The following is a 14808-nucleotide window of genomic DNA, read 5'->3' as shown; positions in this document are numbered from 1 at the left end:
GAGAAATACATTGAATAGCTATCATTTCGAGCCAATTTTAAAGCCGCAAAGATCCACTAGATTGTATTTTTACTATACCATTAATCGCTTGGATCAGCTGTTTTAACGTAGATAAGAATTTCTTTAATAACCAGCGCCAATGTTAGTTTTATACGAAAAATGGGTAAATATTTTCCGATTCTCTTAAAGAAAGTGGAATTTACATAACAAATCAAGTTAAAGTTTCAAGTAATATTTAAAAATGTTAATTTTGCACGATATATTTTCTTAATAATATTTTTATTTTATTATCATTATCATCTTAAATAAGTTCATAGAAGAGCAATTATAATAGTAATATTTTTTGTTTCTCTTAAAATATACAAAATTGTATTATATTGTAACAAAAAAAAAAACTTTCTTTTATTATTCTTTTTGTATTTATTTTCGATTTAATTTTTGTATTTTTGTTTTGTCTAATATAAAACTATAATCTTGTAGTAAATGAGAAATCAAATTTTGTTTTTGTTAAAAGTTAATCTGACGAGGATAGCTTGGTCTCATGAAGAGGCAAAAACTAAACAGAAATGTATAAAAAAGGAACTTAAATATAAGAAATCTTATTTTATTTAAAAAAAAATACATAAAGTGGACAGTTAAAAACTATTTGAAAGGATACTTTAGGCTCCCTTAGTTATTTATAAATAAAACTTTAATCTGTATTGGTTTTTGTTATATTTTCTTTCTTTTTCAACATTTTACACTCTTGTATCTGTTTTTGGTTTTATGTTAATTTTTTGTTGTAATATTTTGTTCGTCTCTATTTTTTTTTTTCAAGAATCATTGCAGAGCAAGATTCTTATTTACAATGAGAGTTTTGTTTTAAAAATGCTTGGCAGTATCAGCAAGGACTTTGTTCTATAGATTCCAAAAAAATATATTTCTTGGTTTTGTAGATCCGGCTAGAAGTGCAAAATGAATAAAGAAACTGCCCGTGATGGTTTTCTTCATCATAAGTTCCACAGAACTCGTCTGGTATGGATAGAAAATCGGATAGTTTGCCTCTTACAAGAAATAATCCGCTTGCGGTTTTTTCGATGGAATACCTCGACTTTCTTGTGGGGCCGCTTCGAATATGATAAAGTCTCTGTGAAGAAATTCGTTCAGTTCTAGAATTGCTGCCACGTTTCCACATCTGAAAAAAAAAAACGAAAAATCATGAGACTCGAAGTTTATATAAATAAAAAAATAAATTTAAAACTATTAAATTAAAAAATGTATTGCATGTGTGTATTTTAGTTAGTGGTAAAATAAGTACTCTATTAGCATTTTGGGGAAGGAAGAACATAATATAATACACTAAGACATTTAAATTAACGCGAATGATTGCAGGTCACGCACAAAAAATGGAAAAAGCAAATTTATACGAGAAACGAAAATTATTTAATTATTTAAAATTAAAATAAAGAATAAGTGTATCAACCTTTTTAAGACTTATTATACAAAATTATAAAGATTCTGCAGACCAAAATAATCGCAATCTTAAATGACATTTGCTTCCAATTTAGGTAGAAGAAACTTGTTGAAAAAGATGTACAGTCCCTGGCCATATTATTAGACGCACTTTAGATTTTATGCAAAATCTTAATTATCAGTTATTTTAATCAGTTTTTCGAATATTGTAATGCATTTAAATTATTTTGTATGCAAAATATAAACTACGTCCTAGAAATAAAGCAACAGATTTAAAGATTTTTTTTTTTAAATTAATATTTTCAGATTTGTTGTTGTTATTTTTGTAATTTTTTCAATATTTTGTTAAAATTCCTTTTGCTTTAATAAGAGCCTCAATTCTGCGCGGCATATTGTCAATGCATGATTTGACTGTTTCTTGAAATTGTGGGTGGTGATTCCACACGTGAATTACAATTACAATAAGTGACCGCATCTTTAGCTACTTCCCTCTTCATCAGCTCCCACACGTTTTCAATTGGGTTAATATCAGGGCTGTTTCCAGCCAGTCCAACAGAGGAATCTTTAGCTACTTCCCTCTTCATCAGCTCCCACACATTTTCAATTGGGTTCATATCAGGGCTGTTTCCAGCCAGTCCAACAGAGGAATGTTTTCTTCCCTCAAATAACTTTTTATAAACCAGGCTGTGTGGCATGGAGCTCCATCTTGCATAAAAATGTAACCAAACATACATTTTTGAACGTTAAAAATATTGCGTATAAACTAATAATTATGCAGTGCGTCTATTAATATGGCCAGGGACTGTAGATCACGCTCAATTCGATTTGAAGGAGAAACGTTTTGGTTGATTTCGATAAAGAGCTCGCTTAAAATGTATGTCATTCCTAAACAAACGCGTTCTTAAAAACTATATTTGTTGTAAGTAACATGGATAAAATATAAGTCTGTTTGGACTAAGTTACATGAATGTTATTATTACTATAAGTTTGTCAGTCCCTTATGTGATAGTCTAAGTGTCCTTTATTATAACATTACAAAACAATATAAATTTTAATTATTGATATCAATAAAGAAAAAATATTTTAATAAAACTTACCTATAACAGTAATTTGGCGCTGACCAAACCGTTAATACAGTCTCATTGAAATGCCACTTAAATCCCTCCATAACCAATTGATGTGCTCGGCATATCATATCAATGTCATTGGTTCGATTAAATTGAGACACAACATCCGATCCAAATAGATAACCCGCACCACGTGGCGATACACCCCATCCCGTCTGATCCTCAGGATCACTCCACAATAAGTCACACATAGGACCATCGTGCGGCACTTCTTGTTTACGATCTATCGTACGAATCTGATCTAAATACTGAATTGAAGGACTAAGTCCACCATGGACACAAAATATTTTTCCATCTATTATCGCTGAAAGACTTAAATAGTCAAAAATTTCGGTACAGTATCGCCAAACAGCTGTTGATCCATATTTTCGCAGGCATTCATCATAGAATCCATAAACTTGAGTAATTTGTCTAGATTCATGATTGCCTCGAATTAATGTGATTCGGTCTGGATAGCGTACTTTTAATGCCAATAAAAGCAGAAATGTTTCTACACTGTAATAACCACGATCGACAAAATCTCCCATAAATAAGTAATTTGTTTCAGGCACATCACCACCGACTTTGAAGAGTTCTTTCAAATCATAGAACTGACCGTGTATGTCACCACAAACTGTTACAGGAGAATCCACACGCTGGACATTGCCTTCTTCGACAAGGATTTCACGAGCTTTAGCACACAGCGCTTTAACTTCATTTTCCTTTATTATTTCACATCGTTTTAGTTGTTCTATCTGTCGATCGAGATCACTGTAGTCTGTCATTTTGTTTGTACTTGGTTTTGTGGATTAATTTAATGTGGTGTGGTTCAAAGAATATTATTCTTTGTATCGACTGATTTTGATATTAAGTAGTTGATAGTGAAGATTTACTACAGTCGAATAAAAAGTCGTCGGTGCTGCCTGTCCCGTGCTCCACGTGTGCAACAGGCGCGCTTCTCTACGAAGAATTCTACTCTTGCGTTGGTTTTCTGTAAAGAAATAAATATTTTAAGTATAGGAAATACAGGTCTAACTAAACCAGCATATACAATTGATTGAAAAATGTCAGTTGAAGATTGTCCTCATTTGTAATGCTCATGATGTAAACAGCTCTGACTATCCACCAAACCACCGCCGAGCGACGCGACGATTGGCCGGCCAAGTTCGTATATGTAAATGCTAGTTGATTAAATTTTGTCTGCAGGACTCTGGTTACTCCATTGGATTGCAAAGGTAAACTTGTATTCGTCTAGCTGAAATTACAAGTACCCCTTGGTACAACAAAAAAGTAGACTTCCCTGCTAGACCTGCTATATTGACAGGCTAAGTAAACTATGTGGAATGTGTTGTTGATGAAGCAGAAAATGATAGGTGAGATAAAACAATTTTTTTTTTAAAAGTCTCCTTTCTGTGTTTTGATCACTTCCGATCTGTAAGCTGACCCCTATTCTATAGTAAGATTATCTTGAATTTCCTCAATGTTAACAGAAAGTTTTGAAATTGAAAAACTCTAGATATCATAACTGCTAAACATAAAAGTAGAAAAAAGATAAACAAGCAAAACAAAAAAAATCAAAGGAACTAATCTAAGATATCAAAAACCTAGATAAACTATTATTAATCTTTACTACGTTCTTATCATTCCTCTCTCTAAACACAGAAAGAAGTTTTATTCACAACGAAATGGGCAAACATTTTGACGAGAAAGAAGAAAAAACAATTTCCGTAAGTTTTTTTTTGTTTTTAATTTCAAGAACTTCAATATTTTGTTGTTTTTATTGCATACAATCAATTCTTCTCGGATTATTTACATGCATATTCAATAACATAAATGAACTTAGAACTGTATTTTATACAAATCATTACTTTTTTTATTTTTTTTTTTAATCAGTGATTTATCAACGTTTTATTTTTTTATTTTCTAAAAACTAATCAATATGTTTTATCTAACCGAAATGAGAGGATTGATAAAAGTAACCAAAACAAGGCCAAAATGCAGAAATCAAGCCAAAAGTACAGTACATATAATAATAATTGTTCATCTTCTAGTTTTTCTTTTTTTCTTTTGAAATATGAAGGTCTTATTTTTATATAGTAGATGAAACAAATGCTTAAGTTAATAATAATAATTTATAATAAGTGTAGTTTGTATAGGAGAATATGGGATGACTTCAAGGATTATTTATAATATAACGTTTCATTGTTTTGGTTATGGTGTATGAACGATTTAAAAATTTTAACAAAAAAATGCGATTTGATTTTCTCCAAACAAATATCACTCTAGCCTGATTTGGACATTTAACAACTCCTCGCAAACGGATGATTTATGAAAAAATAAATGTATTCTCATTTTTCTTGTTTTTATTTTTTGTTTTTGTATTTTTGTTTATTTATTATTCCTTCCATTTTTGCTTTAGCACTAATAGGGTATCTTTCAATTTTATCTTGGGTTTTGTTTAGCATCTAAACTACATATTTAATATAACAGTTTTTTGTTTACCTAATAATTATTATAGCAAAGCATTTATTTAATTATTTGTTTGTTTTTTTTTTTCTTTGTTTATATAATAAATTATAACAATTATATTTTCATTTTTATTGACAATCGTGTTTGACATCTGTGATCTATCGTATTAACTTTTAAAGTGAGCCTTTTTATTTATGTTGTTTTTTTTTTTCTTTTCTTTAATTTTCTATTCATTTATACATACATAAATTATGTAAGAATATCCAATTTTTATATTTCTTAAAGAATACGGAGAGGGTTTTATAAAATAACAAGAATGATAACTTAAAAAAAAACATGAAATTATATACATTAAGATTGCGAATGGTGTGGTGGTGCTGTTTAACCAATTGCGAAACAAAAACACAAATCGTAAACTTATTTGATGTGTTTGAAAAGGCATTAAACAGCGGTCGTTAAGGCATAAACAAACAAGCGGAATTACTGACCAAGTCATTTTGTTTGCAAGTTAGAAATATTATTACAAGAGATGAACTTCCAAATTAATGAATGTAAAACTAAAAGAATAAGATTGCATGAAAATGTTTAAATTTGTGAATTTAAAAACGGCAATATAAGCTTTAAATGTCGAGAGTAAGCTTCAATTTGTTTGAGCAACTTTGTTGGTTAAATTCGTCACTTTATTCCAAGTTAAGTTCATAAGGCAAAGAGATACTTAAAAAAAAACTGTTAGATGGTTCAGTCTTGTACTAAGCTTTAAACCTGCAAAGGTGTTGTTCTTTTAATCTGTTTCACGTTTTATCGTAAAACTTGTCCCTCTTAATCATATGCACCGTTTTTATAATCATAAAATTCTTGGACGCATTACAAAATTTGGTGTTTTCTTCTTGTAATTTGTTCCAAATTTCTTATTACGAAAAATTCGTTGTAATGGGTTCTTTTAAAAAAGTTAATATAAGTTCAAATGGTTAAAATTGAAAATAACATGATCTGGTTAAGTTTCAAAACAAAAAAAGAAAATATTGGCAGCTTTAAACAAATTTAATAAACGGAATGCTAGCGAAGCATTGTATGTTCAAGGCAGTGAATGAGTAAAATTGATGTTGGGAATGATGTTAAACAAAGTATAGGTACACAATCTTGACAAAAAGATATTAAGCTGAATGCTTTCTGAGACTAAACTTTTTTAATTTAAATGCAGGCAAATTCTCACAAACAAAAAGAACAAACAATTGCAGAGCATTTAAATAACTTTTAATGATCATTAACATTTTAGTCATGCAACAAAAAACCAATGCCAAAAATTTGTTATAAGTAAAAATTGTTGATGAACTGTGAGCGTCGAATTTGTATGGATTTGAAAAATTAAATTACTTACTTTTTTCAATTTAGAAACCAGCAATTAATGCATTTTGTCTTTATATAATTTTATCTAAACGTACTTTGACCCATAAATTAACAAAAACAAATGTATCTTTACATTGAATAACATTTTCAAATATTCTCTGTCTTGATATGACATATGTGCAATTTAATGATCTCTGAAATAAGATTGAGTTCTCAAATGGTCAATTATTTGTTTACAATTTAAACCCTCAGATCATGATAATTTTGAGCATTGTCTCTGTTTTATCTGTAGTTTTTTTAAATGATCATTTAAAAGCAGTTATATGTTATGTAGCTACTGTTTGAGTGTTTGGCTCCTCCTATACTTAGTTTGCGTGATTGCATTCTATTATCTTATTTATTTTTGCAATAAATTTGTTAAAAATTGATTGCTATCTGTCTTTCTTTAAGCCCTCTTAGAAAGATATACTGATAGTGTGTTAAATTACTTGTGTAATATTTACTAACTTGGATATTTTTTTATAACGAATGTATCTTATCTTCTTCTGTTGAACTTCGAAAAAATATACACTTAGTCACGTGGAAAGAGAAGCTACAAAATTCACAAAACAATAACAACAAGATAGCACTGAAAAAAAGCTCTATGCACCGCAGGAAAATTGTTTACTTTTGTAAGCTTTAACCTAGTTTTACGAGTAAATGGATCTTTATCATTTTGAGTAGACAAGTTTAATGAAAATAGGAACCTCGTCAAAGGCATCATCAAGGTGTTGATTATTGTTACTTTTACAATAATAATTGTTTTTCGTGGAGTTTAGTTTTCATGTTCGATTCCTTATTATTTATTCATTTAAACCTATAAACGAGACGAGAAATCCCTTTTAATCCAACCCAGGGTAGTCATTCCGTAATTTTCAAAACGATAATCGTCAAAACGATTATCATTAACGATATCGTCAATAATTTGCTTCACGTAACTTTATCACTATCGTCTCGTTCAATCGTTTTCAGTATAAGTTCGTTGAGTATATTCAAAATGTCAAAATGAGCTCAACGAAAGATAAGCTTGTTCAATAACTTGAAAATGTTATTAAACTTGGTTTTTCTCTATGGAAAAATTTGAAAATTTATAAAATATGTATTGTTAATAAACATGCCAACTATTTTGTGATGTTTATTGTTATTGTCACTTTTTGTGTTTTAATTTTTTGCCACCGAAGAATAAACTATAATATCAAAAATTTTGCTCAGCTGCAGTAAAATGCACAAAATTGGGGTGCAAGGGAAGAAAGTGAAGACTCCATTTTATCCACAGAGAACATAACTTGGCTTCAAAAATATTTGTTGTTTCCAAAACTTCTTTGGATTAGTGCTTTGTGCAAGAGCGATACTAAAATTGTTGCCCTTCGAATATACTAATTTTCCTCCGCCCCAAAGTTTAAGTATATAAAAAAAATGCTAACAAAAAACTAAACTACACCGAAACTTTTTTACTTCAATTTGCTTAGTTATCAATGGAAATTAATAGCAGACGATACCTACTTAGCTATCGTGCAAATGCTATCGTTTTGACGATATCACTTTGACGATTATCGTCTTAGGTGAAGTGAGACTATCGTCTAAACGATATCGTCTAACGATTATCGTTTTACGGAATGACCCTCCAGGTTTACACGGATTTAAAATCGGCGAACATTTAATTCCAAATTTGTCTTTCAAGACGAATTCTTTAATTTTTAAGTTTTTATTTCAAAAATCATTTTTTTAAGTAAGTGCAAAAAACGAAAAGCTTTAAGGAAAAAACACCATCAACATTTTGCAAGTTATGGTAATGATCAACAATAAACATGGCCACACACCCAAAAACAGCATTTTAAGATGGTATTAGTATTTCAAGGCCCAAGAAAAATCAAGATCCATTTTAAAAGAATAAAGATATTCCCATTAAATAGCACCATCAAATTTTGTATCCGTTAAATATCTTCAACTTGTCTAGGCTTAACCAGAAACCAAATAACTATGTACAGAATTTAAAAAATCTCGACTTCTTTTTTGTCCCTTAAACAGCTGTACGATTACTACATTATTCGAGTTTCGTTTCCATTTTCAATTTCAAAAATGAACGCACCCTTCCTAACTAACCATCGCCTATATTAAAATTCATCGATCTAAATTCCTTAGATTTTCTTTCAAATCCAGAAAAGACAATTAAAAATTAAACTAAAATAAAACTAATAGTTTTTTAAGGTATGTTATGTGTCCTCAAAGTGTGTTCTAGATTTGATATATATACAAGGCCACATGGTTATGAGTTTCAAAAGCAATAAATTAAAATCCAATCAAATTTTTAAAAGAATATTTTTATATAAATGTAGTTTATGGATGAATTTATTACAAAAAAAAAATACTGATTATTTCAAAGCCAACAAAAATATAAAAATAACTTTTTCCTTTGATAATTGCAAAAGCACATTTTTAAAGTCTTAACATTATTCAAACAAACAATATTTATATTTTATTGACTTTGTTTGAGTGTGCTTTTAAAATTACAATTTAAATTCAAATTAAAATATCACATGCCTCGCTTAGTTTCTTAATAGCTTTATAGCACCACACCACCACAAAACACTTTTAGGTTGATCGTATAACATTATATTTTAAATTATGTACCCTTATAAACAAAAATGATTGATGATGATTGAAAGTGTCATTCGATGATCATTTTTTAACATTTAGCAAGAAGTTAAAAAGTAAAGATTTTTTTTAACACTTCGTTATCTATTAAGTAGTTAATAGTTAAGAAAAATAAATACAAAAAAATAATATATATGCATATTCAAATTGTCCTAAAACTAATTATAAGACTAGACTTGATGAAAAATTAAAACATAGTATTTTCGGTAGTTTCACGGGTACAGAACAAGGATGGGAAAGATGTGTTTAAAAAAATTAAGAAATTTTCAATTCAAAAATTCATTTGTCAGTTAAAATGTTAATTAAAGTAAGTATACTTTTTTGTTTCACAAGCAAAGTTACGAGTATTTATAACAAAAACAAATTTTGATTTTTCTCTTAAGGTCACATTGTCAAAAAAATAAACAGAAATTCTCGTTTTCTTTTGGTAATATTTTTTATAAGTAAACACAAATCATAAAAATATATGTAGGCATGTATTTAAGAAATAAACATAGTGTCACCGTGATTTTATTTGTTTCTTTTTCATTCGTAAGCACTCTGGCAATATCTGTAATAATTGGCTTAAGAATTATAATAAAAAAATACTATTTAAAAATATTATGCTGTGAGCTTCAAGAAGAGCAACTTCTAATGGCCTAGTTTAATTTATTTAATGATAATTTAGTCCGCGATTTATACACATATTACATACATATACGATATAGACCTAAAAACGCCATCGAACATACATATTATGTATAAAATATATTAATTGAATTTTCCTTTTTTTTTTAAATTGTCGTCGTACATCCTAAGGTACAGACGGACAATGCACCATACATTTTGAGGTCATCGCGGCAATATGAATGAATTTAAAACATTTCTTCTTTCTAATAATACTTGGCATAGTATCGTTGGTTTTTTGGTATAGAATAGAAATAGAAAAATAAAATGAGGAACACAAAACTAAGCACCATTCGAAGAGAAAGGAGAGACATTATTGCTTTTGCTTGGCTGTAATCGGTCGGTCACGGTGTGTGTAAACAGAAATATTACTTATAGGACTAAATTTAGGCACTTTAGGTCACGGACTGAATTATCTTAATTTAAATTAGAGATCTCTGTGAGTCATTTTCTCACTCACTCGCAGGACAGATACTGCCGGAGACGCAAACTATATGTACGTGGTGTGTCTATGAATTTATTTTGTTTGTTGTTATTGTTGTCAGTTTTTGTTTCTTTTTTTTTTACGGAAATTTTAGAACATAAAAAATATATAAAGTGTGTTATATGTACACGATATGATCGAACTTAAAATTAAATATAGGTAAGTGCAAATTAACTATAGCCAGCCGCCCTTGCGACCAAACAGCAATGAGCTTATGGAACCAACAAACGATTGTGCAGCTGTCTGGTTCTCAGAATTTGCCTTTTTCTGCTCGGCTTTCTGTTGTTGTTGTTCGACCAAGCCGAGATCTGGACGAACAGCTCGTGATCCACTGCCCGCGATGGTTCCCAAATCGGATCGTTGTTGGGCTGTACCGTTTTTGAGGTTTCGTCGGGACTTCTGACGTTGCATCTGCTTCACTCGACTGTCTGTAGGTGGTGATGTGTGGGCAACTTTAGTTGATGCTGCTGTTGCTGCTGCTGCTGCAGATGTCTTCATTGCCAGACTTGTATCTTTTTCAGAGTTGGTTTTGTCGGTCTCAACTGATGTTGCACCAATCTTGCTCGACTTATTTCTAATAGGATTGAAGGTTCCCCTTTTGTGCATATCTGTCATACTTATATCATCGAAACTTGAATCACTGCATAAGCTTTCAGCAGTACTGCTACTAGCACTTGAGGATGGATAATGCCTGAGGCTTGTTAGTTGGGCCATTGGACTGCCTGAGCTTCGACTAGCGATACCCCTACCGATATGATGAATTTCACTAGGTTGAGTCGCTATTATATTCTCCAGACCTATGCTCTCGAGTTTTTCGATTAATTTGAGTGACCGCAAGGCTCGTTTTTCTAACCTTGACAGCATTATTCTCTGTTGCTGTTGTTGCGTTTGGCTGGCACGAAGCAAATCACCTTTAAATTGCCGCTTTATCATATCGGCACCACTGGAAAAGAGTCCAAAACGACGTTCTTCGGGTGAAATTGACCTTTCGGGCGATCCTACCGGACTGTTGCAGGGTGTCACTGTTGGCGAAAAGTTTGGACCAGCTGGTGTACTTAGAGCACTGGGGGTGACTGCTCGAATTCCACGTTCGTTTAGTACTGAGGCGAGGCTCATATTTAGAGAGAATGTTGAACATGAATTCCTTCGTGACCGACCCCGTTCTGGTGTGGGTGGGCAACTTGGCTGTCTGGAAGTTGACGCTGAAGCCATTCGTGATGATATTTGAGACTGGGACAAGAAGGATAAATCGTTAAGTACTCCATCGTCTGGATGCATGACCATGCTGTTTGTGTAAGTGTAAATGCTGCCACCGGGGGTTTCAAATTGTTTGCCCGGCAAATCGTCGATGTCTTCCTCAACGTCTGATAGTGAATAAATTACACCAAGCTCTTCCAGATTGCGTCCACCTCTTATTGTCACTCCAGGGCGTTCCTCTAACAAGCCACTAAAGTTTGGCGTTGCTAGTCTCGACCAATGATGCAGCGTTTGGGAACCTTCGATAGGTTTGACGATTTGCAACTTATCCGGAAGACGCCATTGTCTATTTGAGAATGACAAATTCGATGAAGATCCAGTCGACATAATGCTGTCTGGTGTTCGAATACCCAATGGCATACGTGCTGATGGATTTTCGTCATAGTTGTAAGTTCCAGGTGGGGCATGGGATAGCATTGCGCGACGCGCCAATACCTCGGCTGGAGTAAGTCGCTTAAGTGCCGCTTCAAGATCTTTGGCACCTGGGGCTCCTGGCACACCTGGCGGCAACGCTGGATATGTATCGTCGCCTGACTGGTCGGATGAAATACTTCCCGCCATAGATGCTGCACTGTCGAAGTTTGAATGATAGCCGGAGTACCCACCAGCTGGATTTGTGTAGTTTATTGAGGATCCTATAAATGGCATTGCAGAAATTCGTGGTCCTGACGTGGAACTGACTGACATGGCACCACCTCCCAGTTGTGACATACCGCTGGCAGGGTCTGAATAGTTGCCGCTCTTTGAAGCGCAGCGCACAGTTTCAAAAACTTTCTCGTAAGGTGACATAGCACCAATACCGCCTCCACTTTTAGGAATAAGGCTACCACTACGATGATCACGGACAATGCCTGAATCGATACTGTTCTCTGAGTAAAGTGACGAGTCCATCAGTTCTGACTGCAGTGAGTCCGGGTGCGGCCCGCCCATGCCGGGCAGTCCTGCCAAAAATGAGCTTCGCCCATGAGAATGCAGCTTTTTCTGGTGTTTTCGTAGCTGTTGTTGCGCTTCTTCAAGCAGCGTTATCACTTCCTGGTAGCGTTTTTTGAATTCCAATAGCTCCAGTGCCAAAAGATTTTGGTTTTCTTTGGTTATTTCAAGCAACGAACCTTGCTCGCTGTTGTCGTGAGCTAGGCGGTGCATGTGAACTTCAGCTTCTGCCAATCTAGCTGTCATATTTGCGATTTGTTCACGCTGCAGGCGATTTTCTTCTCGATATTTCTCCACCTCCAGACTGAGGTTCTCGAACTGGCTGTGCGTCGCATTTAGCTCCATCGTTATGTCTTCCATTAACTTGCGTTCACGGGCCTCTACTTGGTCTGTTTCGTCGGCAAGTTGACTCACTTCGAGTTTTAGCGAAGTATTTTGTTCCTGCAGCGTGGCAATCTTATCCTGAAGCATATCAAGCGAGACATACGCTTGCGAACTATTTGCTCCAGGGTCATTCCCAGTTTCGTCATCTGTTAGAATTGCAATCAATTCGTTTTTCTTCTGCAGCTCATGTAATAACTGTGCTCGGTGTTCGGAGGTTTGTTTTAATTCGTTTTCCAGCTCTGCAACTCGACTTTCTAAGAGATTATTTTGTGTTAGGAGCTCTTTGCCTATTTGAACGGTCAGCTCCAAATCCTTTTCTTTCTCTTCGAGCAGACGTGTTACGGCTTCGATATCATCGTACGATCGGGTCATTTGGCTAACTCGTTTTCCACATAGAAGAAAGTAATTCAATGTTTCGCGAGTTTGATCCTTTGTAAGGCCCAATCCCTCGACGGGGATTTTAAGTGCGGGTGCGGGTACAAACCAGTCTTCGTTTGAATATCCTGCAAAATCAGTTAGCACATCGGTTCGTACTTTATATTTAGGAATTTTTTCTTCCAACAGGGAAAATATTTCGACTTCAGGAAGATTGTCACTGTTGCATATGTCAGTTATGCATCCCACGTCTATGAAAGACGATGACGCCGATTTTTCGGTTATGTATTTTATTTCTTTGTATTTGTTTTGGAGACGTTTGTTGGACGACAAATTTGGTAAATGTTTATCAAGAGTAGCCAGTGCCAAGGGACTTAAAGGGGGCCTTGCCCTACTACTTGTTGAAGCGCCATGAAGCATCTCTGCACAACGATTAGAGAAGAAAGAAAAGTATTCCACTTAGCGAGATTTCGGTCGAAAATTGTTTTTTTTTTTTTTGTTTTTTGTTATTAATAAAAGAGTTTAAGCTAATTTTTCGAGTGCAAATAATTCATTGTGGGAACAATGTTTTTTATTTGTATTCGAGAAAATGTTAAGTTAATTTTTTTTAAATTTAAGTGTAAAATGAGCAATTTATTTATTTAATATTAGATAATTAAATAAAAGGAAGAAAGTGCATTACTGTGTGTGTGTGTAGTTGTGGAGATCAGACTCCTCGGAACATGAAAGGAAAGATTTTTTTAACCGTTAAGGTAAGATTCTAATCCAATCAAGCCTTGACATATTGTACTGATGGAGCGTTTTTCTAAAAGACCTAAGCACCAATTAAGATGCTCGTTTAAGGAAAAAATTGTGACACAAAGAAATAAACATACATAAATTACTTAAAGCCACACCTCAATGTCCATAAGGCAACCTGGCAGTCTTAATTTAACAACAAATCACCGCCGTCAACCAATCTGATCAACAACAAGAAGATACAATGCTCCAGTGATGCTTTTTTTTTATTTTTGAAGAACAAAAGTTCCGAGAAGTCATCAACGATTCAGTTATCCAGTGATGAAAAGAACAAACTCAAGAGAATAACAAATACAGAAAACAGAACGATTAGGATTTGAAATCGAAGAGAGCAGATTTTTGAGATTATCCTTTATTCATAGAATTCTCATTAGTTTTGTTTGACTGCTGCATGTGTTAAAATATGTGCAACAGTGGTTCAAAATATTGAATTGTATTCTGAACGAACGAGTTAAAAAAAAAGCAAATCAAGCTAAAATAAAAAATGAGCATATCTTCATTCGATTTTAATAAAAACGTATTTGGCTGAAGATGAAGCGCAAGAAAAGCCATACCGACTTTCTAATTTCAGAAGCATGAATATCTTTTTTTAGTATTCTATTCAATAGTGATATATGTACAAAATATTTTGAGATGTTATTTAGAATAATATTCATGCTTCTCATTTAGATAAAGACGATATGATAAAATTTGTAAAAATTAAAATTAAATGTGAAAAAACATACAATTTAAAACGACGGTTAACAGGATAACTGCAATCGGGATGTGATGGAGTCATTGAAAATCGTTGTTGTTTGACTACAATACAAATTACCAATAAAACAAACTTTATTCGGATTGAATATT

At 32.9% G+C, this 14808-nt stretch overlaps 2 protein-coding genes across 12 annotated transcripts in view; both read right to left on the bottom strand.

Annotated features, from left to right (window-relative positions):
• Window positions 1-396: 396 nt before the first annotated feature.
• Window positions 397-14808, bottom strand: part of LOC129946409 (serine/threonine-protein phosphatase 4 catalytic subunit) — a 53189-nt gene continuing 38777 nt past the window's right edge. Inside the window, exons 2-4 of one of the 2 annotated variants that reach the window (XM_056056590.1) lie at window positions 3610-3813; window positions 2550-3549; window positions 397-1174 (exon numbers count right to left, since the gene is read on the bottom strand). In XM_056056590.1, coding sequence (XP_055912565.1) covers window positions 1045-1174; window positions 2550-3343 — 924 coding nt within the window. In that variant the 5' untranslated portion in view covers window positions 3344-3549; window positions 3610-3813 and the 3' untranslated portion in view covers window positions 397-1044. The remainder of the gene's footprint in view (window positions 1175-2549; window positions 3550-3609; window positions 3814-14808) is intronic. The other variant, XM_056056589.1, reaches the window with a different exon arrangement.
• LOC129946394 (trafficking kinesin-binding protein milt) overlaps window positions 4287-14808 on the bottom strand; it is a 49299-nt gene continuing 38777 nt past the window's right edge. For 9 of the 10 annotated variants that reach the window (XM_056056557.1, XM_056056556.1, XM_056056564.1 and 6 more), the window contains exon 2: window positions 4287-13586. In XM_056056557.1, the coding sequence (XP_055912532.1) occupies window positions 10393-13584 (3192 nt within the window). In that variant the 5' untranslated portion in view covers window positions 13585-13586 and the 3' untranslated portion in view covers window positions 4287-10392. The remainder of the gene's footprint in view (window positions 13587-14808) is intronic. The other variant, XM_056056565.1, reaches the window with a different exon arrangement.

The sequence above is a fragment of the Eupeodes corollae genome, chromosome 2 (assembly GCF_945859685.1).
Source record: "Eupeodes corollae chromosome 2, idEupCoro1.1, whole genome shotgun sequence".
NCBI classification, from domain to species: Eukaryota; Metazoa; Arthropoda; class Insecta; order Diptera; family Syrphidae; genus Eupeodes; species Eupeodes corollae.
The sequence above is the reverse complement of the archived record's forward strand: the minus strand, read 5'-3'. Positions and strand labels throughout refer to the sequence as shown.